Source organism: Sorex fumeus, unplaced genomic scaffold (assembly GCF_029834395.1).
Source record: "Sorex fumeus unplaced genomic scaffold, SorFum_2.1 ptg000126l, whole genome shotgun sequence".
In the NCBI taxonomy this organism is placed as follows: Eukaryota; Metazoa; Chordata; class Mammalia; order Eulipotyphla; family Soricidae; genus Sorex; species Sorex fumeus.
Genome location: NW_026606183.1, coordinates 285,115 through 310,530, shown reverse-complemented (window position 1 = coordinate 310,530; position 25,416 = coordinate 285,115). Strand labels below are relative to the sequence as shown.

The 25,416-nt window shown below is 57.5% G+C and overlaps 1 protein-coding gene across 2 annotated transcripts; it reads right to left on the bottom strand.

Annotated features, from left to right (window-relative positions):
- Positions 1–1,912: 1,912 nt before the first annotated feature.
- RCC1L (RCC1 like) lies at positions 1,913–22,683 on the bottom strand. Of its 2 annotated transcripts, XM_056137711.1 has the most exons (11): positions 22,366–22,683; positions 20,187–20,316; positions 15,963–16,091; positions 15,583–15,649; positions 14,863–14,914; positions 14,597–14,681; positions 11,797–11,978; positions 8,322–8,409; positions 7,777–7,950; positions 6,397–6,482; positions 2,335–2,474 (listed from the first exon to the last, which is right to left on the bottom strand). In XM_056137711.1, the coding sequence occupies exons 1-11, from the start codon at positions 22,681–22,683 to the stop codon at positions 2,397–2,399; spliced, it is 1,389 nt and encodes a 462-aa protein (XP_055993686.1). In that variant the 3' UTR covers positions 2,335–2,396. The 2 variants fall into 2 exon arrangements, with proteins under 2 accessions (XP_055993687.1, XP_055993686.1); XM_056137712.1 differs by lacking the exon at positions 6,397–6,482 and having other exon boundaries at positions 1,913–2,474.
- Between the last annotated feature and the right edge of the window lie 2,733 nt (positions 22,684–25,416).

Genomic DNA, 25,416 nt, shown 5'->3' with positions numbered 1-25,416 from the left:
GCTGGGTAATTCGGGAAGAAAATCCAACAGATCGGCTGTGGAGCTTGGAGACAGGACAGCGGGGGGGGGGGGGGGGCCTGGTCTTGCACGTGACCGACCTGGGGTCCCCCAAAGTCACTAGGAAGTGATCCCTGAGCACCAGCGGGTGTGGCCCCCCAAAAATGAAAATCTGTGAGCTTAGCCTTGAGCCCTTCTCCCTTTTCCTCCTCTGGGTGGGTGCACCCCTCCCTAAGGTGCCCTTCCTCCCCTCTCCCTCCCTCATTTACATACATCACCCAGTGCCCAGCAGGCCTGGGGGCCCCGCCACTGGCCCCCAAATGGCCCCTCTGACAGCTGCTGGCATCCCCTCCCCACTCAGGCTTATTTCGGTTTTGGTTTGGGGGGAGCTCAGGGCTGACCCCTAGCTCTGCACGCAGGAATCATTCCTGATGGGTTTGGGGGACAAACCCAAACGGGGTGCTGGAGGTCGAACCAGAGTGGGCTACGCACACGGTGCTTACTGCTGTGCCGTGGCTCTGCCCCGCAGCCCTGGTTTGAAACGCCACGTTCTTTCCACTTGGACTTGGCTCCGCTCCAGGCTCTGTCTGCAGATCCCAGACAGCGGGGGCCAAGTCGTGTCACGGTATCCCTGGGGACCAGAGGCAGGCAGACGGACGGACAGACAGCCTTGAGCAGCTGCCCTGCCTCGCACTGTCCCTGAGGCCTGCCCTCCACAGCCCCCTCCCGTGCGGCTTGATGAACGGTGCTTGGGGCCCATTCAGGGCCTGGAGGTCTCAGGAGCTCATGACCCACTGGGGATGGATCAGGTCCCCGGAGATGGTTTTCGAGGGACTCCCTGGGCTGGGCCAGCAAGAAGCTCTGGCCACCCTGTGCATGGGGTGCCCCTGCCCCCACCCTGAGCATGAGGGAACCAGCCGGGCTCCCCTTAGGGGGCAGCATCTGACTCCCAATGCTCACATGTGCACTGTGGGCGCTTGAGACCGGGGCGGGGGTGGGGGGTGCCCTGGGCTACAGCACGCGCCTGGCAGAGGATTGGGATGGTTCTTGGATTCTGCCACCACGGGCTCCCCCAAGCACAGCTGGCCACTGAGCTCGGATCACAGCTCAAGGCCGGGGCGCGCACAAGGCGGACACTCCACTTCCAAGCGTGTTTTGAGTTAGGGAAGAGTCCTGCCATCTCCACCCACTGGGAGCGGGGGCCAGGAGGCAGTACAGCGGGAAGGGCACTAGCCTTGCACGTAGCGAACCTGGGCTCAGTCCCTGGTACCCCATCTGCTCCCCCCAACCCCATCAGAGGTCACCCCTGAGCCTTGCCAGCTGTGGCCCAAACAAAAAACTAGAAGAGAACCGGAGCACCCCCGGGGGGAGGCATGACCCGGCTGCTTCGGAAACATTCACCGTTTCAGGCCACCGCGTCCTCTGCCCTGTGACGAGCCCAGGGAGCCTGTCCTCAGCAAGTCCCCTGCCACGTCCCCCAAGCCCTGCCCCCCACTCACAGCTGTGGGGGTCCCTCGGGCAGCGCCTGCCTGGCATAGAAGGGGTACCCCATCTCTCATGGGATTACCAGCTTTTGTTCTGGGTCACACCCAGCGGTGCTCAGGGCTTATTCCTGGCTCTGCACTCAGGGGCTACTCCTGGGGGCCCAGGGAACCATATTGGGGTGCTGGGGATTGAACCCAGATTGGCCGCATGCTAGGCCAGCACCCTCCCATCTGTGCTCACTCCCTGGCCCCTGACAGTTAACCCGAACCTCCCAACTTCCTCCCGATTCGACTGTGGGACTGGACACTTCAGGCCAACATTTTCCAAGTAGCCTCTCTGCCTTCCTCGAAGCTTGTTTTTGAAACCTGAGACCTAATTTCTAAAGGATGAAGTTTAAAAAGGGAAAAAAAAAAATCTTTTAAGATTTCAGTTCTGAAAAACATCAGGCAGAAAATAGACTTTATTCCAAAGACGTTTAAAAAAAAAGTTTGTGAAGACAAAGACATGTTACCAGTACAACTGTTTTTCCCAATTTTCTGGATCTTTCTTCTCCAGGCTGGTATTCGGGCCAAACGTGTGTGGCCCTGTCTGCGCCCTCAGCCCACAGGAACGCGGCCCCCGGCCTCTTGCTGCGGGGGCTCCGGGGCCAGGGCAGGAGGAGTGGGGGCTGCAGTGGGCAGCTGACGGTGACCCCAGGATGAAGCCGGGGCCCTGGTTAAAGCTGGGGTGGTGGCTCCCCAAGCCCGGCACTCGGCTGAGGGGGGTGCCCTGGAGGGTCCTGCAGCTTCTCAGCACTGGGGTCTCCCCAACATCCCCAACCCAGCATCACAGCTTCCCGTGGGAGGGTTGCACAGGTCTGGGGCTGGGGGGCGGGGGTGTCAGTTCCTGGCCGGCGTCCAGTTCGGAGCCCACACTCAGATGAAAGACTTGGCCAGAGTCACCATGTGATCCACACCACAAGCCACGTCCACAGGCTGCCCCGGCATCGTCACCTGCAAGAGTGGGCCAGCGGGCGGGTGTGAGGGGTGTGAGGGGCTCCCCGCACTGCCTTACCCCATGGGAAGGGCCCGCTCCCCCCTGCTGCCCCTCCCCGGCACCCGCTGTTCACTCAGCTCCCCGTCTGGGTCCCCAAGGGACAGGTGCAGAGCCAAGGGACACCCTCAGAGCGTGACCCCACAGAGGGCTGCTCTCAAGCCAGGGGCCACTGAGCCAACACGGTTCCTCACCCGTGGTCCCTGCGGGGTTGGTCACTCCAGCAAAAGGCGGCCAGGGAGAGCCCTGCAATCAGTTTTCCCATGTGTGTCCGTGTGTGTGTGTGTGTGTGTGTGTGTGTGTGTGTCTGTGTGCGTGTGCGTGTGCGTGCGCGCTTGTGTAAATGTTTTGTATGTGTGAAAGTGTGTTCAGTGTGTTGTGTGTTCAGAGTGTGTGTGTGTGTGTGTGTTGTTCAGATGTATGTGGGTGTTCAGAGTGTGTGTGTCTGCGTGCTTGTGTAAATGTATGTTTTGTATGTCTTTGTGAAAGTGTGGGGGGGGCTGGAGCAATAGCACAGTGGGTAGGGCGTTTGCCTTGCACGCGGCCTACCCGAGTTTGATTCCCAGCATCCCATATGGTCCCCTGAGCATCACCAGGAGTAATTCCTGAGTGCAGAGCCAGGAGTAACCCCTGTGCATTTCTGGGTTTGACCCAAAAAGAAAAAAAAAAGTGCGTTCAGTGTATGTTGTATTTTCAGTGTGTTGTGTGTTCAGAGCATGTGTGTGTGAATGCGTGTGTTGTGTGTTCAGATGTGTGTGGGTGTTCAATGTGTGTGTGTGTGTGTGTGTGTGTGTGTGTGTGTGTGTGTGTGCGTGCGTGCTAGCCCTCCTGTCTCTATTCCCCTCACCAGCTCGGGTCCCCTGACACTATCCTTTGAGGCTCTCTGTCCACCTCAGGTTCCACCATCCCGCCTGGAGGCCGCACCAGCCAGGCAGCTTGACAGGCGAAAGTGCCAAGCACTGGGTGGAGAGGCTAGATCCAGGCAGCGCCAGCACCAGGGGCTTTGGGTCGAGTAGGGGATGTGTCCATGAAGGCCTCCTGGCCTCCAAGTGGACGGCCACCTACAGCCACCCGCCTCACCAAACTAATGTTCCTGCCCAACCTAAAGGAAGCACTAAAGCACACGGGGCAGGGCCGGGAGGGGACAGGACTGCAGGGTAAGGGGAGAGCCGCAGAGGGGCACAGCAGGGAGCAGGAGCTGGAGAGCAGGGGTCCGGGTTTCCCCTGGGGCATGGATGAGGGCCGTGACCCGCAGTGGTTACCCCCTAAGCTTCTCCTGGCTACTCTCAGCTCTGTGGAGCTGCTGGGACAGGGTCACGCCCCCTTCAACAGCTGTCACCCCCACCCCCAAACCCTCCTGGCTTCCTTTCCAGAAAGATCCAGAGAGGAGTGCTCCGACACGGCAAGGGCGAGGATGTGGCATGGAGCCCGGGGCTCCATGCTCCGGGCCTGTGGTGAGGGGGATCAGAGCAGGGCCGGCTGCAGGCCTAAACCCTCTGGTCTTCTGCCCTGTATTTTTTATTTATTTTTTTAATCTCTTTTGCTTTTTGGGTCACACCCGGCGATGCTCAGGGGTTACTCCTGGCTCTGCACTCAGGAATCACCCCTGGCGGTGCTCAGGGGACCATACGGGATGCAGGGGATGGAACCTGGGTCGGCCGCGTGCAAGGCAAACGCCCTACCCGCTGTGCTATTGCTCCAGCTCCTGCCCCGTTATTTTTTAAATGATGTAACAAGTTTAATGGGAACTAGAGGGAGAGGGCAGTCAGGCTCCAGAGTAGAGGGCATCCCTGGCGGTCCTCTGGGATTTCTGACCCAAAACCACCCTTCTGCTATCAATTATAACATTTACTTCCTGTCCTTTCTTCAGTGTCGGAGATTGACACCAGGCAAAGCTTTGGGGGCCGGAAGGACGGTACAGCAGGGTGGACACGTGCCTTGCACATGGCTGACCCAGGTTCGACCCCTGGGCACCCCACGTGGCCGGTCCCCCAAACACCCTTGGGAGTGATCCGAGTACAGAGCCGGAAGTCAGCCCCGAGCACCATGAGGTGCGGTCCCGTCCAAACAAAGAAGCTTATCCCTGAGCTGCCATCCAGCCCAAAGGACTTGGTCTTGCACAAGTGAGTTTCAAAACTGAATTCCCAACTTCTCAGGCAGGAAAAGCCCCGCTTTACGCCAGGGCTTCCCCAGCAGCCTCTGTGGGGCGTGTGAGGACCCAGTTCTGGGCCCGGCTTCGGCCACACAGACTTGGTTTCAGGACAGTTCTGTCCTGTATTTGGAAAAAAGTGATTTTTTTTTTGTTTGTTTTTGGGTCAACCTAGCAGTGCTCAGGGCTGACTCCTGGCTCTGTGCTCAGGGATCACTCCTGGAAGGTTCAGACCCCTTCCAGGATGCCAGGTGCCGGAAATTAAACCCGTGTCAGCCGTGTGCAGCCATCACCCTTCTCACCATCCTATTGCTCCTTTTTTTCTTCTTTTTTTTTTTTTTTGGCTTTTTGGGTCCACCCGATGATGCACAGGGGTTACTCCTGGCTCATGCACTCAGGAATTACCCCTGGCGGTGCTCAGGGGACCTTATGGGATGCTGAGAATCGAACCTGGGTTAGCCATGTGCAAGGCAAACGCCCAACCCTACTGTGCTATCGCTCCAGCCCCTCCCTACATCTTTTCTTACAAGACTTCAAAAACCTGGGCCAGAGAGATGGCTCAAAGGCTGGGACACTGGCTTGACCAACAGGACCCCAGGGTGAGTCCTGGCACCAGTGGGTGCCTGTGGACCATGCTCCTACGCCCCAAGCATGGGCCAAATTAAACCCAGAAATGCAAAAACTGACAGACAAAGAAGAACCTAAAGTAGTGACTTGGTAAACATCACTGACACAAACTGCAGTCAAGGAAATCACTGTGCACCCATCAATCTCACAAGGAACCTTTTGTCGAACTCTGCCCATACACACACCCCGCGCAAGGCTTGCTGTGCGAGGCGTCCTGAAGGCTGTCTTCAGAGCTGGGGGCAAGGAGGGGCATGCCCTTTTCCTGCCTGCAGCCCGTCTCCTGTGCTGCCTCCCCTGCCCGGCCCTCTCCTCCTCTCCCCTGCCCCCCTCTCCCCTGCTCTCCTCTCCTCTGCCCTGCCCCTCCCCTACCCTGCCTTCCCCTTTCTCTCCTCTATCCTGCCCTCCCCTGGAGTGATAGCACAGCGGGTAGGGAGTTTGCCTCGCACGTGGCAAGCCAGGTTCGATTCCTCCATCCCTCTCGGAGAGCCCGACAAGCTACCGAGAGTATCCTGCCCTCACAGCAGAGCCTGGCAAGCTCCCCGTGGCGTATTTGATATGCCAAAAACAGTCACACAATGGAGATGTTACTGGGGCTGGAGCAATAGCACAGCGGGTAGGGCATTTGGGGCATTTGCTTTGCACGTGGCCAACCCAGGTTCGATTCCCAGCATCCCATATGGTCCCACGAGCACCGCCAGGGGTAATTCCTGAGTGCAGAGCCAGGAGTAACCCCTGTGCATCACTGGGTGTGACCCCCCCAAAAAAAAAACACAATGGAGACATTACTGGTGCCCGCTCAAGCAAATCGATGAACAATGGGAGGGCAGTGCTCCAGTGCTCCAGTGCCCTCCTGTCCTAGTAGAAAAGTCCCCGGCAGGCCAGGCCTCCTCTCAGCCCTCCCTCTTCCTGGCTGACCTGCGACAAGTCCTGCAGAGTGACCCCATGCGGTTCCCAGGGGTTGACCATGGCCGTGGCTCCCCACAGGGAGCACCAGGGGTCAGGGCCCGCCTCACCACCCTTGAATCTTGTGGGGACCCACAGTAAAGGATCCCACGGGTCTGGTGCCGCTGCCACCTGTGGGGACCCCCTCCAGCCCCCGGCCTTACCCGCCACGGGAAATACTGGTCCTCCAGGCGGCCGATCCCCAGGCACCCTCGGATGTTCTTGCCCCACACGAAGAGTTCGCCTTTGTCTGCGGGGGGTGGGGGGGGGAACACGAATACACAGACAGATGCACCAGTGGCCACAGGAACGGCTGGACGCAGACCCCACCCCTGACCACAGAACTGACCTGCACCCCCTTGACATCAGCCTCCAGTTTCCATAAGTTACAGCATTCTCTGGTTGGATTTGTTTGGGGGCCACACCCTGCTGTGTTCATGTCTTGCGCCTGGCTCTACACTCAAGGATCACTCCTGGTGGGGCTCGGGAGACCATATGGGGTGCTGGGGATCAGACCTGGACCGGCCCAGTTTATGGCATCTTTTTGTTTGTTTGGGGACCACACCAAACAAACTGGTCAGGGTGGTCAGGGGTTACTCCTGATTGCACTCAGGAATCAGTCTTGGCAGTGCCTGGGGGACCCTATGGGATGCTGGAGATCGAACCCAGGTCAGTGGTGTGAAAGGCCAACGTCCTCCGCGCTGTGCTATCGCTCCAGCCCTGTTTCCAGCATCTTAACTGGCTCACAGACAGAGGATGAGGAGAGACCAGCTGGGTCAAGCTCTGGTCCCAACTCAGCTCCCCGCTTTCCCTGAGTCTTGATTTCCAGATCGACTGAAATTCTGGCTGACATCGGTCCCTCCAGGAATGTGTTACCTCCCGGGGATGAGAATGAGACTCAACTTCAGGGCTGCCACAGAAGGGCCCTGAGACCCAGGGTCCGGAGAGTGGGCAGAGGGGAAGGACCCACCGTCTCTCACCCTCGAGGCTCAACCAATCATGGCCAGAGGCTGGAGCGATAGCATAGTGGGTAGGGTTTGATTCCCAGCATCCCATATGGTCCCCTGAGCACCACCAAGAGTAATTCCTGAGTGCAGAACCAGGAGTAACCCCTGAGCATCGCCAGGTGTGACCCAAAAAGCAAAAAAAGAAAAAGAAAATAAAACAATCTTGGCCAGACAAGATCTTTGAGCTGCGAGAAAACAGGGAATTTTCTCGAGAATCACACAATGAAGTTAATTTAGTGTCAAATCACTATCCAGACCACCAGGCAGCAGCCTTGCGGGAGCAATGGGCCCCTAGCTATGTCATCCAGGGACGGGTGCCCTGGTGGAGCCTCTGCCGGCTGACCAGGAAATGGGCTGGACCAGGCACCCAGTTGAAGTCCCACACACCCATTTCCCAGTGACCCACTGGGTGGCACCTGGGCACCACTCACGCCTCTCTCCCCGTCCCACCCCGCATCTGCCAGGGAGGAGATGACCATGAGCCCCTTCGCAGCAAACTGGCAAAGCTCCAAGTCCACCGGGTGGCCTGGCACTCACTGGTGATGGCAGCAAAGTGGCTGAGGCCGCAGCGAATGTGGGCGACCCGCACGTCGGGGCAGAAGTCCGTCAGGCCGAAGAGACTGGGCGGGATCATCTCGGGGAGGGCGCTTTCCACCAGCTTGGGCCCCTTGCCAAGGATCCCGTAGCCCCAGACGAACACCTGGCCGTCACCTGCACCACCATGGCGAGAGCGGCTGTCAGAGGGCTGGGCCAGGTGCAGCCCCTCGAGGACTTAACACCCCCAGCCACGGCCGTCCCCAGAGCTGGCCGGGGCACGCAGGCAGGGCGGGGACACAAGGAGCCCGTCTCCTCCGAGTACCCATGCCCGGGCGTGAAGGAGGCGCGACGGCCAGGCTGCCGGGGTGGACGGCACGGCCGGGAGGACCAGCCTGTCCCACCAGGACAGACGACAGTGCTGTGGAGACTCAGGAGCACAAGGCTGCTTCTACCCTCGTCGACCCCACTGCCCCCCGCCTCAGGGCAGCCATTAGTCTGCGTGGGGACACTGTGTGTGGCCTCCCCCTGCCCGCCCCAGACCTCACCGTTGAGCAGCGCACAGCCCGTGCCACCACACGCCGCCTGCTTCACCTGGCCCACGGCCGAGAAGGGCAGGGTCCGGGCTGTGTTCACCTGGGTAGAGGGGTGGGAAGGGGGGGCGCTCAGCTGATGGGCCCGGCTGACCGGGCTCCAGCCCATCCGGCTGGGAGGATGAGAGGAGCAAGGCAGCCCCCCACCCCGCGCATCATCGGGGCTCAGGTTCAAAGGGGATGGGTCAGGGGCACTGAGGGGGATCAGGGTGCCAAGGGGGGTCAAAAGTACTGAGAGGTGGGGCTGGAGCGATAGCACAGCGGGTAGGGCATTTGCCTTGCACGCAGCCAACATGTCCGACACACGTTCGATTCCCAGCATCCCATATGGTCCCCCGAGCAACGCTAGGAGCAATTCCTGAGTGCATGAGCCAGGAGTAACCCCTGAGCATCGCCGGGTGTGACCCAAAAAGCAAAAAAAAAAAAAAAAAGTACTGAGGGGGCCTCAAGGGTTGGGAGATGGGCCAGTCCTTCTCATTCCCCTGTCCCCATGGGACTCTGGAGGTCACACCCACAAACTGCCTCCTGGCTGCTACTTAAGCCCCTTAATGGCCATGATCCAGAGACACACAAAAGAATCTCCAAGGGGCTGGAGGGATAGCACAGCAGGTAGGGAGTTTGCCTTGCACGCATCCGACCCAGGTTCGATTCCCAGCATCCCACTGGGTCCCTCCCGCCGAGCACCGCCAGGAGTAATTCCTGACTGCATGAGCCAGGAGTAACCCCTGTGCATCACCAGGTGTGACCCAAAAAGAAAAAAAAAAAACTCTCCAAACCATGCAGCTTGCTGCAGAGATTTCTCCAGACCCTAGTTATCTACAATTTTAGAATTCCAGGAGCTTATACTACTCATAACGAAAATACACTCTTCATATACTATTCAATACAAAAGAGAGTACAGGGAAGATTGTCTGCCACAGAGGCAGGGGGAGGGATGGGATGGGGGGATACTGGAGACCTTGGTGGTGGAAGATGTGCACTGGTGGAGGGATGGGTGCTTAATCATTGCGTGACTGAAACAAACATGAAAGCTTGTAACTGTATCTCACAGTGATTCGATTAAAAAAAATAGAATTATTGAAATCTTAAAAAAAAAAAAGGGGCTGAGAGGGTCAGGGGTGCTGAGCGGGGTCAGGGGCACGGGGGAGGGGGGTCAGGGATCCTGAGGGGGGTCAGGGGCACTGAGGGGGTCAGGGGCACTGAGGGGGTCAGGGTAGAGGGGTCAGGGATGCTCACAGGGGTCAGGGGCACTGAGGGGAGTCAGGGCAGATGGGGTGAGGGGCGCTGAGGGGTTCAAGAGCCTGGTCTGGTTTGGGGGCAGCCTCACCACAGCAGGGCCTTTGTCCTTGGCCTGTGATGGGAAGAGGGAGAGGGGGAGGCCCGAGCCGAGGCTGCAGCTGGGAGAGCAGGAGTCACAAAGGCTGCCGTGAGGACGCAGCATTTCCTGAGCACGGGGCGGGGTGGGGGGTTGCCAGGAGGGCTCTGGGGGCCCGGGTCCAGCCGCAATGACAGAGGGAGGGGCAGGTGGCCAAGGGCAAAGGCCGGTCAGCAGCCGAGGGGAGGCTCAGGGGAGCTGGGGGGGAGGCTGGTGCTGTGTCCTAGCAGGTCAGGCGTGTGTGTTCTGGCCGTGCCCTGCACACATGTGCCCAATGCCAACCAAGACTCCACGGAAACCTTGGAGCGACCTCCAGTGCTCAGTGGTAAGATGAGCTTGGGGGCCCCCAGGACCTGCCTCAGAGGCGCAGGAGAGCATCCATAGGGGGTAATCACTGCCAGGGTTAAATGCCAACAACCGGCCGTGCGGGGGCATCCAGGGAGAGGCCTCCATGGCCGGGGCCAGGGCAAGCAGCCCAGCCAGCTGGCCCTGGGCGCAGTGACAGTGCGGCCAGCGGTCAGCAAGAAGGTGCAGAGCAGGGGCTGGAGCAATAGTACAGCAGGTAGGGCGTTTGCCTTGCAAGTGGCCAACCCGGGTTCGATTCCCAGCATCCCATATGGTCCCCCGAGCACCGCCAGGACTAATTCCTGAGGGCAGAGCCAGGAGTAAACCCTGCGCATTGCCAGGTGTGACCCAAAAAAGAAAAAAAAAAAAGGCACAGAGCAGTGGGCCAGGCCCAGCTCCGTGCAGGCAGAGAGCTGGAGAGGTGACCTGCAAGGAGTAGGCCCCAGAGCAGGCGGCCCTCGCTGAGCCATGTGGTTCCCAGGGAGCCATGAGCCACACTGAGCCTCACCTGGAGCACGAGGGCGCTCAGAGCCAGACATACCGCCACTGGGCACGGAGCTGAGCCCTGGGCCCAGCGGGTGGGCAGCAGGCCAGTGTGTCCCCCCCCACCCCGCCCTGTGCCTTCCCCCGCATCTTCCCCTTTCCTGCCCCCTGCCCCGTGCCCGTGCCCCTGCCCCATGCCTGTCCCCCTGCTCCCCACTCTCCGGAGCTGACTTGAAATAGCCACAGCCTTCTGCAGGTGCACCCTGAAACGGCAAAGGGGGGCTCGCTATGTCTAGGATCTGCTTCAGAATAATGCAGGACAGGGGCCCTGGGGGAAAGCACGCCAGTTCCGAGGCAAAAGCACCTGCCCTGCAAGGGTGAGACCACAAGTTTGATCCCTGTCACCTGCTAAGTGCCGTCTGCAGGGAGAGCAACCCTCTGCAACACAGAGACACCAGAGCCAGTGGAGTTGCCCAAGGCTTCTGTGCAGGGGCCAAGGCGGCGGGCGGCTACCCAGGGCCTGGCCCCGTTGCAGGCCCCCAGTCTCCTGTGAACATGGCCTCGAGGCTGAAGAGGCTGGGCACAGTGCACCCCGGGCACAGCACCTGAATCACCCCTGCTTCCTTCCAGGCATCCCTGAGCCAAGAGCTTGGTCCCTTGGGGGCAGAGACAGTACAGCAGATCAGCACCGGCCTCCTCGGCCTCGCATGCAGTTAGCCCAAATTCATCCCTGGCCCCACATAATGGTCCTGAGTCCTGCAGAAGTGAGCCCTTAGGGGCTGGAACAATAGCACAGCGGGTAGGGCATTTGCCTTGCAAAGGGCCGACCTGGGTTCAATTCCCAGCATCCCATATGGTCCCCTGAGCATCACCAGGGGTAATTCCTGAGTGCAGAGCCATGAGTAACCCCTGTGCATTGCCAGGTGTGACTGCCCCCCTCCCCCCCCCAAAAAAAAAGAAAGAAGTGAGCCCTGAGCACAGCTGGGTCTGGCCCAAACCTCAAGAACTTGGCCCTGAGGCCAGAGTGACCACACGGAGGTTAAGGTACTTGCTTTACATAATCAACTCGGATTTGACCCCTGGCACTCCACAGGGTCCCTGAGCCCTGCCAGGGCCCCTGAGCACCAAGAAAGGAGTCAGCCCTGAGCTCAGCCCCTGGAGGCCAGGCCTGAACCCCACTTCCCACACAGGCCCAGGAGAGACCCACATGTCTACCCCGGCTCCTACCTGCGTGGAGTCAGTGACAGAGGCCAGCTGCAGGTACTCCGAGTTGCCCCAGCCGAACAGGCCGCCGTCGGCAGACACAGCCAGGCAGCAGTCCCCATAGGTGGCAACCTGGATGACCCGGACTCCGGCGAGGTCCCCGGCCAGCTTGGTGGGGGTGCTGGTGATGTTGTAGTGGCCCAGACCTTGCTCGGCAGGAGGGACAGACTTGGTGAGTGACTCGCTCACCGAGCAAATACATCAGAACTCAGCCAGGCACCACGCACAGACCCAAGCACTTTACAAAGTGCAACTCAGGAGCCGAAGCAATAGGACAGCGGGTGCGGGGGTGCAGGTGGGCACACTGGCCCTGCACACAGCAGACTTGGGTTCAATCTCCAGCATGGAAGGGGAGAGGAAGGGGAGGGGGAAGAATGGGAGGGAGGGGGTAGAAGAAAGGATGGAGGAGGGAGGCGTGGGGGGGGGAGGTGGGGGAGGGAAGGGGAGAGGAGGTGGAAGGGAGGGGGAGGGGAGGGGAGGAGGAGGGGGAGGAGAGGGTTGTCATGTAAGGCAAGGGCCTCAACCCCCTGTACTATCACTACTGCCTCAAGAAAAGCACTTAAAAAAAAAAAGAACAACAGGCATAGGTAGCTGAACTCAGGAGCATTTAACTGATGCTACTGCCCACTGCAGAGGCTGATACTGCCGAGTCGAAGAACACAGAGGCTGAATCACTCGCTTTGCATGTGGCCAACCCTGACTTGGTCTCCAGTACCGGGTGTACATAGTCCCTTGAGCACTGCCAGGAGTGTTCCTCGAGCACAGAGCCGGGGGCACAGAGCTCTGAGGACTACCAAATGTGACCAAGACACAACCCCCACCAAAAAAAAAAACCCAAATGACTGCTCTACATTGTTGATGGCACTATAAACTGATAAAGCTTTTGGAAGGCAATTTAACAATCTAAGAACAATGACAGACTCTTGGCTTTTTGTCTGCTTGTGGGCCGCACACACCAGCAGTGCTCAGGGATGACTCCCAGCAGTGTTCAGGGGGATCATGGGGAGGGGGTCGGGAATCGAACCCGGGTGGACCCTGTGCAAGGTAAGCGCCCTCCTCACTGTGCTATTGCTTGGGCCCCCAGAACAATAAAAGATTCCTTGGCCCACTCCTAGGAACTTACTTAAGGGAAGTAAAGGAAAAGGCTCTCAGTAGGCAAGCAGGATGACACAATGTGCTTGAGGGACGCCCCACCCCCAGGCCCCCAAAATAGTCCACCTTGGGGGCACCGAGATAGCTCAGGAGGGAAGGCACTTGCCTTGCCTGACCCTGGTTCCATGTCCAGCACCACGAGGGGGTCACTCCATGAGCACAGAGCCAGGAATAGCCCCTGAGCACCAAGGGTGTCGTCCCAAAACAAACACAAACACGCCGCCTCTTGGCAGGAGGGGAGCGGACGGTCCCGGAGACTGTGTAGCGTCAGTGTTGACGCCGTGTCCAACAGTCAAACTCGGAGTCTGTCAGCTGCTCCCAGCAAAGCGCTTTGAGGCGAGCTGAGATGCTCGGCTGGCGCACGGTGCAGACTGCTGCGACTGCACGCGAAGGCACACCACAGGGATCATGGGAACAACAGAAAAATCATCATCATCATCATCATTTTTTAGGGGCTGGATCGACAGCACAGCGGGCAGGGCGTTTGCCTTGCACACGGCCGACCCCGGTTCCATCCCCAGCATCCCATATGGTCCCCTGAGCACTGCCAGGAGTAATCCCTGAGCATCTCTGGGTGTGACCCAAAAAAGCAAACAATAATAATTATTATTATTATTATTTTAAAAATCTTATCTGGTGGGAGAATCACAGAGGATTCGCTGGGGAGTCGGGGTTTTTTTTTGTTTGTTTTTCTTTTTTTGGCTTTTTTGGGTCACACCTGGTGATGCACAGGGGTTACTCCTGGCTTTGCACTCAAGAATCACTCCTGGAAGTGCCCGGGGGACCAAATGGGATGCTGGGAATCAAACCCAAACCCAGGTCAGCTGCGTGCAAGGCAAACGCCCTACCCGCTGTGCTATCGCTCCAGCTCCACGGTTTTCAATTTAGGGCTGAGATGACTCCAGGGACCAGAGTCACCTGCCTCTGGGGCTCCATCCCCAGCACTGCAGGGTTTCCCCACCCCACCCCCCCCGCCCGCTGAGTATGACCCCAGAACAAGAAATTTATTGTCTGCTGGGTTGGGGGAGTTGGGGGGTGCCTCCCCACCAGTGCTAAGGGAACCACGTGGTCTGGGGCTCAAACCCAGGGCTCCCACAGAAAAAAGCATGCACCCCCACCCTCTCACCCCAGCGGATAAAGTTAGAGCCTGCCTTCAGTCTACTATTTTTCAAAAGAAGATAAAATAAAACACGGATGACTACTAAACCCCCCCTCCTTCACTCCTTCCCTTTTTTAATTTATTGGTTGGTCTGTTTCTGGGCCACATCCAGTGATGCTCAGGAGCCTATATGGGATGCTGGGGATCGAACCCGGGTCTGCTGGTGGAAGGCAAACCCCCTCTCCCCGCTATGCTCTGGCTCCAGCCCCCCCCACCCGGGGTCCCCTTCCCGTAATCAGTCTCCCGCTCAGCCCCTCTGAGGGGCTCAACATCTCTGGTCTCTCTGGGAGAGGGGAGGCAGAGACCCTTTTGCTGGGGACTGACCAAAGCTGCCCCCAGAGTCTGGTCCATGGCCGGAAAGGGGGGGGAGGGGCAGAGGACAAGGGAGGGTAGCGTGCAGGGCCCGGGGCCCCACGAGAGCCCGAGGCCCTGTTGCAGGGGGAACACACTCACCTGTCTGGCCATCGGCGCCCCAGCCGCAGGAGTAGACCTCCCCTCTGTCGGTCAGGAACAGGCTGTGGTCCTGACCACAGGCCACCTGGGGATGAGAAGATGCCCTGTTGGCCTCCTGCCCTGGGACATCTCCTGTCCATCCCTACACTAACTGGCCAGCCGGGTCAAACCACCCATCAGGCAGCAGCCCCACCCCCGCGGCCCCGCCCCACCCACCTGGCCCCGCCCCGCCCCCTGGCCCTGCCCCCGCGGCACCCCCTGCCCACCTGCACCACGCGGCCATCAAAGTCCTGCATCCGATGCACTTTGTGACTTTCACTGCAGGCAGATTGGGAAGACCAGAGAGGGAAGCGGGTAAGCACTCTGCGGACACCCCTAATGGGGGGCCTCCCCCCACACACTGCCCGTTGGGGGAGGTCTCAGACCAGACAGCAGATGGAAAGAGGCCCCGAGGGGGGTTATAATGCACAACAAGCACTGAACCTGGTGTTCATTTATTCATTCATTTGGGGGGGGGGGGGGTTGGAGCTATACCCAGCATGCTCAGGGCTTATTCCTGGCTCTGCGCTCAGGGATCACACTTGGTGGGCTTGGGGGCCCATATGGGGTGTCAGGGATGGAGCCCTGGGCAGCTGAGACAGGGCTCTGGCCCCAGCTGAGGCTGGCGCATTTGGAGCCACCACCATCGTAAGAGACCTGAGGGCCACACCCAGCTGTGCCTCGCTGAGCTGCAGTCCGGAGCTTACCCTGCAGAAGAACAATCTAGGACATTCTGCTGAGCGCCCATAGTTCCCCCTCAAGACGGGGTGCAGAGAGAGGGCGGGACTGTCAACTCCCAGCACCCGCCAGGAGTGACCCCTGAGCACAGAGCAGGGAGTAGCTCCTGCTCCGTGTGACCCCGAAGCAACAGGACATAGGAAAAAGAAAAGGCCAGGACCCTGGCCCCCGGCTGGCAGGGTCTCCTGCGACAGGCTCTGGGGACTCACCTGTACACTTCACCCTCCACGACCTTCCGTCCACACTGCCCGTAAGAATTGTTTCCCATGCTGAGAACTGAGAAGCAACCCCAGTCAGTGGCATGACGGGGTGGGGTGTGGGGAGCAGCCAGTGCCGCCACTCACCCACGCCCCCCGGGTGCTCTCTCTCCCACCCTTGTCCGACCCAGCCCTCTGTCCACAGCCCACATGGTGACGGGGACCTGACTGGGGACGGGGCAGTGCTGGATGGGAAGCCGAGTACACAGCCACCCGGGGACCCCATGCAGCTCTCCGGGGCCATCCCAGGCCATTCCTGATAAAATGTCCAGCCTCACGGTCAGCGGGGGGCCCCGACCACATCTCTGGCCGGCCCCCACTGGGCCACTCACCTCCTTCGTGGTCAGTCAACACCAGGGAATGGGCCCGGCCGCAGGCCACCTGCACCACCCGTGTCTCCTGAGGCCGGTCCAGCGGCAGCGGCACGGGCGCCGGTTCCAGAACATACTCGTAGCCCCGCGCTGCAAGGAAGGACGGACGGGCAGCCAGACGTCGTCTTCCTCACGGCAGGCACGTGCTGGGGGACCCTGCTCTGCCCACCGCCCGCTGGCCTGAGAGGCACACAGGTCTGGCCAGGGGCACCGACACCTGGCATCATACATGTGAAGCACCTGACCATCCCTGACTGTCTGGGGTGGGGGTGGGGGTGGCCACCCCCACAGTGCTCAGGGACAGTCCTGGCACCTTCTGTCCCGTGCTGGGGGCCAGGTGGGTCCACCAGGTGCTCGCGGAGCCATGCAAGGCTGGGGTGAAACTCCACAGGCAGGAACACACTCCAGCCTCTGAGCTATCTCCCCACGCAACGCCCCCCCCCAAAAAAATTGATTTTGTTCTTTTGTTTTGGGTCCACACCCAGCAGGACTCAGGGATCACTGCTGGCGGGTCTTGGGGGAGCATAGGGAGTGTCGCGTATCGAACCCTGGTCGGCCGTGTGCCAAATACAAACGGACACCACAATCTGCCCTCTGACCTGGGTTCAATCCCTGACATCACAGATGGTCCTCTGAGCCCTGCCAGGAGTGACCCCTGAGCGCACTCAGGAGTTAAGTCCTCTGCACTGAAAACCAAAAAAAAAAAAAAAAAAAAAAAAAGTCTAAAGGCTGCTGGGATGGCAGAGTAGGGGGACTTTCACACACAGGGGCCTCTGCTCACTTCAGCTTGAGACCCGGCAAACAGGCTGTCCATTCAAACCAGAAAGCGTCAACACTGCAAGAAGTCAGCAGGGTTAAGTGTTTTAGAACAGGCTCTGAAGAGCTTTATTGTTCCGGGGCAGGGCGTGGCACAAGCCCCGCTAGCACGTGACCCAGGTTTGACCCCCTGGCCCCACAACAAAAAGAACTTGATTGTTTCCACTAATCCTCTGGAAGAGACTGGAACCTTCTAGAGAGAGCATCCTTGAGGCTTGACCAACCAGATCTGGGACTTTTTTTAGGGGGAGGGGACAGCCTGTGATGCTCAGGGCTGACCCCTGGCTCTGCACTCAGAGATTACTCCTGGTGTGTTCAGGAACCGTAGGGGACAGTGGGGATCAAACCTGAGTCGGGAGGGCCAACGCCCTCCCCGCTGAACTGCGGCTCTGGCCTCTCCAGAATGTTTATGTTGTAGACTGTGGTTCCTCTACACGTGTTTTGTCCCTTTCTTTCTGACTCATTTCGCTTAGCATAATACTTTCCATGTAGCACCACCCAAAAGGAGAGAGAGAACAAACGGGAATGCCCTGCCACAGAGGCAGGGGAGGATACGGGGGGGGGGGGGGGGGGGGGGGGGGGGGGATGAGGGGGTTGGAGGGATACTGGGATCATTGGTGGTGGAGAATGGGCACTGGTGGAGGGATGGATACTCGATCGTTATATGACTGAAACCCAAGCACAAAAATTTGTAAGTCTACAACTGTACCTCATGGTGTTTCACTAATAAAAATTTAAAAAAAAATGATGTGTGTGGGGGAGGGGAGTTAAAAAAAAAAAGATGTGTGTTTTGCATGTAGCTGAGCCTGGTTTTAAAGCCCAGCACTACAGAAGGACCCCTGAGTACCGTAGAGTTAGGTCCCAAACCTGAAGGAAAGGGTTGGGATGCCGATGGCAGAGCAGCCAGGCTCCTGTGTGGCTGCATGTGGGATACCCGGGATCCGAACTTGTGACCAGACGCTTGCAAGGCAGGCTCTAAGTCTCTGCACTGTTCCTGGAGGTTGTGTTTGACACCACAGTCATCTGGGGCAAGTCACTTTCCACAGGGGGCTTCCAATTCACCCGCATGAAACTGACTGAGCTCCGTGCCCCAGACACGTGGGATGAAGCTGACCCTAACCAGGGTGTCAATTCCTGGCTCCTTGCTCTGCAGTCTGGTGTAGACAGACGTGGCCAACGTGTCTTGTCCCAGAAATCGAGCAGAGGCTTTCCAGAGGCACCCCACAAACTAGTGTAAAGCCAACAATTTGCTAGTGAGAAATAGAGGGTTCATTCAGCAAAGTCCAGACTGGAAAATTCTATAGCTAAAAGATGGGGTTTCTGAGGCCTGAGGGAGAGCACAGGAGGAGGGTGCTGGCCCTGCATGCAATCAACCTGGCTCTATCCCTGGCACCCCACAGGGCCCCCCACGCACCACCAGGAGTGCAGAGCCAGGAGTAACCCCTGCACATTGCCAGGTATGACCCAAAAAGAAAAAAAAAGGGATATCTTTAATAAACACATTTCCAAGGGAAAAATAGATTTAAAATGAGCTTAAAAGATTTTTTTAAATGCTTTCCCTTTTATTTCTTAATATGAGGTGTGTTTTTCACAGGGGCCACACCTGGCGGAGTCTCGCCTGCACCCCATTGCTCCCATGAGACACAGATACGCAGATGCGGTGCCAGGAATGGAACCCAGAACCTCATTCCACATGCCAGACTCATGCACTACCATGTGAACTCTCTCCTGGCCCATAAGAAATTTTTGGTTGGTTTTGGGGCCACACCCAGCAGCACTCAGGGATTACTCCTGGTTCTGTGCTCAGGGGTCTATAGGTGGTGTCAGGGTCAGTCACGTGTAAGGCAAGTGCCTGAACCACTGTCCAATCTCTCTAGTCCCTTACAGCCTCAACATGTAAGGCTTCCATGAATTCTTTCCTAGGTATTCCCTAAACACCACTGAACCTGTGTCTGGGTTATCTCCAAGCTGAGGGTGAAAGGTCACCTCCTGGAGGCCAAAAAGGAACATCCTTTCTTATCAGCACATCCTTTTTGCCAAAAAGTTCAACATCATTACCAAAAAGTTTAAAAATAGGGGCCGGCAGGCTGTTTCACTGGCAGTGCTGGGGGGGGGGAGGGGGGGAGCCAGTAAGACCAGTAAGACCCCCTCCCCGCCCCAAGGGACCCAGCCCCAGTAGCTGAAAACCTCCAGAACCCAACCGCTGCCATGCTCATGGCCGCTCTCCACCCACTCAGGAAGAGCATCACCCACGAGTGAACCTATTCCTGGACTGCGCGGCCACATTTGCAGCCATGCGATTCTTTAAACCACACACCCTTACCCGTGCTCCAAGATTACTGCACCATATTTGATAGGGTTCAGAGTAGGAGGCAACCAATCTTAGAGTGAAATATACTTTTTTTTTTACAGATATATATGTAAAAAGCACAAAAGTCTCTACCTTTAACAACATGTAAGTAATCTCTTATAGAAGGGTTTAATGGCCTCTGGGTGAAACACAACGATTTTCATACTCTTTCCTCTAAGGATACTTTTTTGTAGCATTTTCAGCAGTTTTTCATGACAAACAATGCGAAATATATATTTTGGTTTTGTTTTGGGGCAGGAACTGGGGTTTCAGGATGGAAACATCCAAACTATGGCGGTAGGAAGGTATAATGGTGGTGGGGTTGGTGTTTGAATATTAAATGTAATGAAATATTGTGAAGTACTTTATAAAATAAAAAATTTAGGGGGCTAGAGTGATAGCACAGCAGGTAGGGCATTTGCCTTGCACGCAGCCGACCAGGTTTGATTCCCAACATCCCATATGGTCCCTCGAGCACTGCCAGAGTAATTCCTGAGTGCATGAGCCAGGAGTAACCCCTGTGCATCGCAGGGTGTGACCCCCCCCAAGAAAAAAAATATATATATAATAAAGGCCAGGGGAGTTGGAGCGATAGCACACTGGGTAGGGCGTTTGCTTTGCATGTGGCCGACCCAGGTTCTCTTCTCAGCATCCCATTTGGTCCCCTGAGAACCACCAGGAATGATTCTTGAGTGCAAAGCCAGGAGTAACTCCTGAGCATCACCGGGTGTGACCCAAAAAAAGCAAAAAAGAAGAAAAAATGGGGCCAGAACAATAGCACAGGACGTAGGACTTTTGCCTTGCAGACAACCAACCTGGGTTTGATCCCTGGCATTCTACAGGGTCCCCTGAGCAACGCCAGGAGTGATTCCTGAGTGCAAAGCCAAGAGTAACCCCTGAGCATTACTGGGTGTGGCCCCAAACAAATAAATAAATAAAAATAAACCAGTATGAGGTTTTCGGTGTGGTCTTATTCTTGTCTACCAAAGGGCATTTCCCCAGCCCCGGCAGAGACTCACCTTTATCCTTCCGGCTCTTCTGGAACCCCAGCTGGGAGTCTTTGTTGAGGCCCATGCCCCAGACTTTCGTCACATCCCTGGTTTTGGAGGAGAGCAATGTGAATCCGTAGCCACATGCCGCAGATGAAATCTGTGGGGGAGAGTTTTCGGCAAACATTCAGCCGTGTGTGAGCTCAGTATCACCAGGAACGTTTGTTCTGTTGGGGGGTTGGGGCCCTACCCGGCGATGCTCAAGGATCACTCCTGCCAGTGTTCAGGGAGGGATGGCACCCAGGTTGGCCCCATGCCAGGCAGGCGCCTTCTGCACTAAACTCTCCCTCTGGCTGCCCCAGGAATCAAAGGCAGACTGGCAGACCCAACCCAAGGACACCTTGGACTAGGAGAGAGAAAGGGGACGCTGACCCACATCACAGGCCTGCCCTCCGTGTCATTTCAACTGCATGATCCCCTGAGCAGTTAGACTGGCATGCCTCTCTCTTCTCTCTGTCTCTCCCTCTCCCTTCCTTTCTCTCTGATAATAATAGACTCAGGGGCCAGAGTAAACGTGCAGCAGGTAGGGTGTTTGCCTTGCACACAGCTCACCTGGGTTTGATAGCGCCATTCTAGATGCTCCCCCCCAAGCCCAACCAGGAATGATCCCTGAGCACAGAGCCAGGAAGGAAGCCCTGAGCACTGCTGGGTATGGCCCCAACACCAAAAATAAAGTTCTAAAACGTCATTTTTCTTTTGAAATTTTCCATCAGTGAGGTATAAGGAGTCCTTTTGTTTATCTATTTTGGCTTGGGGGGTCACATCAGCAGTGCACAAGGCTTACTCCTGGTTCTGCACTCAGGTATCACTCTTGGAAGGATCGGGGGGACCAGATAGGGTGTCAGGGACCAGTCCCAGGTCCAGCAGCATGCAAGGCAAACACCCTACCACTCTACTATCACTCCAGCCCCCTTATTTAGATTTTGGGTCACACCCAGTGATAAGAGGTTACTCCTAGCCCTGCACTCAGGAATTTCTCCTAAAGGTGCTTGGGGGACCATATGAGATGCCAGGGATCAAACCTGGGTTAAGTGCATGCAAGGCAAAGTGCCTTACCCACTTAACCATCTCTCTAGCCCCAATAACTTTACTCACTGAGTAGCTGTAGGAACTAAATGAGTCCCTATAGCTAACACCCTTACAGTGAGCAGAACCTGATTTGTGTGGTTTTTTACCGAGAGTATCTCGCCCACATGGCAAAGCCTGGCAAGCTACCCGTGCTGTATTCAATATGCCAAACACAGTAACAACAATTCTCACAATAGAGACGTTACTGGGCCCACTTCAGCAAATCGATGAACAACGGGAGGACAGTGACAGTGGCAGTTTGTTATGTCATTATTGTGACTGCCAGTAGCAGTCATTGATAGATGATAAAATCTGTCCTAGGTAACAGGGGCAGGAGTTGACGGAATCGTGCAGACGGGAACGAGCTAGCCTTGAATGCTGCCGACTCTAGCTGGGTCCCTAGCACCCCGTATGGTCCCCTCAAGCCTCACCAGGCTTGGAGCACAGGGCCAGGAGTGAGCCCTGAACACCCCCAGGTGTGAACAAAAACATAGTAGCAGAAAGTTCTCAATCCACCCTGGCAGGTCTGAGCCCTCAAGGAGAATCAAGTTCCCCCATCCCGAACCCAGGTCCTCCCGCATGCCCTGTTGGATCACTGACTCGAAGTTTCCTGAGGTCCTTTGGAATATTACCCCTGTGCTGGCGACTTTCTTCAGTGCAGCTAGGACAGGGGCCGGAGCAATTGTACAGCGAGGAAGGAGTTTGCCTTGCAGGCAGCAGACCCGGATTCAATCTCCAACATCCCAAAGGGCCCCCCCCCCCAACCCACTCTCCCACGCCGGCCCTACCAGAAGGGACCCCTGGGTGCAGAATCAGGAAAAAGCTCTGAGCACAGCTGGGCGTGGCCCCCAAACCCACCAGTCCAAATCTCTGCTCCCCCTCCCGCGTTTAGGATCCTCTGCGGCCGGAGTACCGGGGGCGCGTGTTGCAGCCGCCGCCCACCCTGCGCCTGGCAGCTTCGGTCCCCGCCCCCCTCGCAACGCTGCGCCCCCCGGGCGGACCTCCGGGGCCGCGTCCGGACCTTTCCCACCGGCTCCCAGCGGCGGGGGCCCGCTCAGCCCCCCGGCCCCCCGGGGCGCACCTTCTGCTCCAGCTCCAGGCGGTAGGGCACGGGCTGGATGCGGCGGCGCGGGCGCGGGCCGCGGGGCGCGGGCCCCGAGCCGGGCAGCACGAAGCTGGGCACGCCCAGCGCCCCCGAGAAGCTGAAGCCCCACACGAAGACGCGGTCCACGCGGGCGGCGCGCTCGCCCACGTACTGCACCACGGGCGTGGCCGCCTCGGCCTCCGCCGCCTCCCGCCGGCTCCGGGAGCGCCCGGTCACGGCCCCGCGGCCCCGGCCCGGCCCGCTCAACCGCCGCCGGCCCAGCCGAGCGGCCGCCGTCAGCGCCGCCAGCACCATGCCCCGCTGCACGCCCCAGCGGCTCCTGGGCGCCGCCATCTTGCGCGACCCTTGACCCCGCGCTCGGGCGGAAGGAGCCGCGGCCATGTTGACTGTGGGCTGAAGGCAAAAACGCTGAGGGCGGGGGTAGAGCGGGGGTGGGGTAAGGGGGGCGGGGAAGCAGCACCTGGCGGAATCCGCCGCCGCAGCGGGGACCTGGCCTTTGCTGGGCGTCCGGCAGCGCAGGATGCTCCCGTTTTTGCAAGGACCGTGCTGATTCCTGACCCCGGGAAGAGGCGTGTGAGCGTTTGCTGCCCAGCGCGTGTGCTGCACGTGCCCTCCAGGCCCAGCTGGTGTATGCTCAAGATGTGTAATTTCAGGGCTGGAGCAATCGCACAGCGGGTAGGGCGTTTGCCTTGCACAGGGCCGGCGCGGGTTCGATTCCCAGTATCCCATATGGTCCCCCGAGCACCGCCAGGAGTAATTCCTGAGTGCATGAACCAGGAGTAACCCCTGTGCATCGCCAAGGTGTGACCCAGAAAGAAAAAAAAAAAAGTGTACTTTCATGCTTTACTCTGGAGAACCTGGCCCTGGCAGGCTACCAAAAGTATCCTGCCCATAGGGCAGAGTCTGTCAGACTCCCCGTGGCTATTCAATATGCCAAAAACCAGTAACAATGATGCGTCTCATTCTCCTGCCCCTGAAAGAGCCTCGAATGTGGCACTTTATAAAAATCTCAGGTTAGGATGAAGGAGACGTTACTGGTGCCTGCTAGAGGAAATTGATGAACAGCAGGATGACAGCAATACAGTGATACATGCTTTCATAATTAATGCTGAGGTGTGTGTTGAAGCCCGCATTCTCTCTTAAGCACGTTATTTCTCTGCTCACGCTCTCATTTTCTCTCCTCCACATCAAGAACTCCAAGTAAAATTAGTTTCCTTCCCCCCCCCCGCCCCCTCAAAAAAAGTGGCTCTTATTTTCACGCACATCTGGTTGCTGCTGCCCGGAGGATCCCTTGAGGCCACTGTATTCCACGACAGGATTCCCAAAGATGAGTCCCGGGCTCCGGATGAGGCCCAAGCTCTTCCCAGCGTGGCCCAGCCGACAGCACAGCAGGGAGGGCCTTTGCCTTGAACGGGGTCAGCCCACCAAGGTTTGATCTCTGGCATCCCGTGGGGGTCTCCAAGGCAGGCCAAGAGTAACCCCTGAGTACTGCCGGATGTGGTCCTGAACCGCTCACCTGGCTCCCCTTCCAGCTAGCATGAGGTGCACAGTCCCATGGGTGTGCTAGAGATGTGAAGGGTTCTGGGGTTCCTGCGCCTCCCCAATCCCAACACATTGCTGGCTCCTGCAGAAAGGAGAGGGTTCAGGAAATGAGAGGCCCCTGGGTGGGCCCCCGTGCCTTGCTTCTTAAAGAGCTGACTCTCCCCTCTACGTTTCTCCAGGCTACCTTGGGATGGCCTCGGGCTCCCTGGTGACTGCTGAGGCGTGTCTGTGATAGGATCAGGACACTCAAGGCCTGATCATGCTGAGGGTGTGTGTCTGTACAGACTGACACAGACTCTGGAAGCCTCTAGACTCCTGCCACAGGGCTCCTGTTCTGGCCCAATGGAAGCGGCTCAGGCAATGTCCACCTCCAAAAGGACAGTTGTCCGGCTATCCCACTCCCTTATCAGGTGTCTGTGTCCACATCTGGTTATCTGTGATGGAGATTGAGGCAAACAGCCCTGCCTGAGTCAGGGGTCAACTCCTGATGGGCTTGGGGATGAGATGCAGGGGATTGAACATCAGCTGCATGCAAATCGAAGCCACAGAATGGAGAAGAGAAGCAGGAAACTCACTGGCTCTTGTCTGCAAAACCCAGGCAAGATGGTGCTTGGGGGACCATATGGGATACTGGGGTTCATAGTTGGGGTGTCCGTTGTACAGAGCAAGCCCCCTATGCATTGTACTATCTCTCCAGCCCTTTGATTTTTTTTTTTTTTTTTGCAGGGGAGGGGAGGCTTGGTACTAGATATTAAGCCAAAACTTAATAAGCAACAGAGAAATGGAGGAGGTTTGGGATCTCTCTGTCCCTCTGTCTCTATCTCTCTCCCTTTCTGCGTGTGTGTGTGTGTGTGTGTGTGTGTGTGTGTGTCTTTCTCCCTTTCTCTGTCTCTGTCTCTCCCTGAGCCAGAGACAACAGAGACAAGCTTTCTCCTACCCTGGAGCTGGTTCTGGGACTTTGGATGGAAGTTCACAACCCCGCCTGTGTGAGGCCTGGAACAGGTCCTGCCACACACACATGCACAGTAGCCATCACAACTTTTTTGTTTGAGGACCACAGCCTGCAGTGCTCAGCGTTTACTCCTGACTCTGCACTCAGGGATCACTCCTGGTGGGCTCTGGAGACCACATGGGGTACCAGGGATCAAACCTGGTTGGCCGCATCCAAGGCATGCGCCATGCCCACTGGGTTTTCATTTCAGCCCCCCCATTACAACTGTTAAGAGAGTTAATTTTTTGTTGTTGTTGGTTCAGTTTGGTTTGGTTTGGGGACCATACCCAGAGGTGCTCAGGGTTTACTCCTGGCTCAGAATTCAGGGATCGCTCCTGCGTGCAATGTCAGCTGCATGCAAGTCAAATGCCCTCCCTGCTGTGCTATCACTCCAGCCCCTTAAGAGAGTTATTGAATATTTCAATTTTTATGATGATGTATTTGTGGATTTTCTATTTTCATAAATGGAACTGCCCCTGTATGTTCGGTTTGGG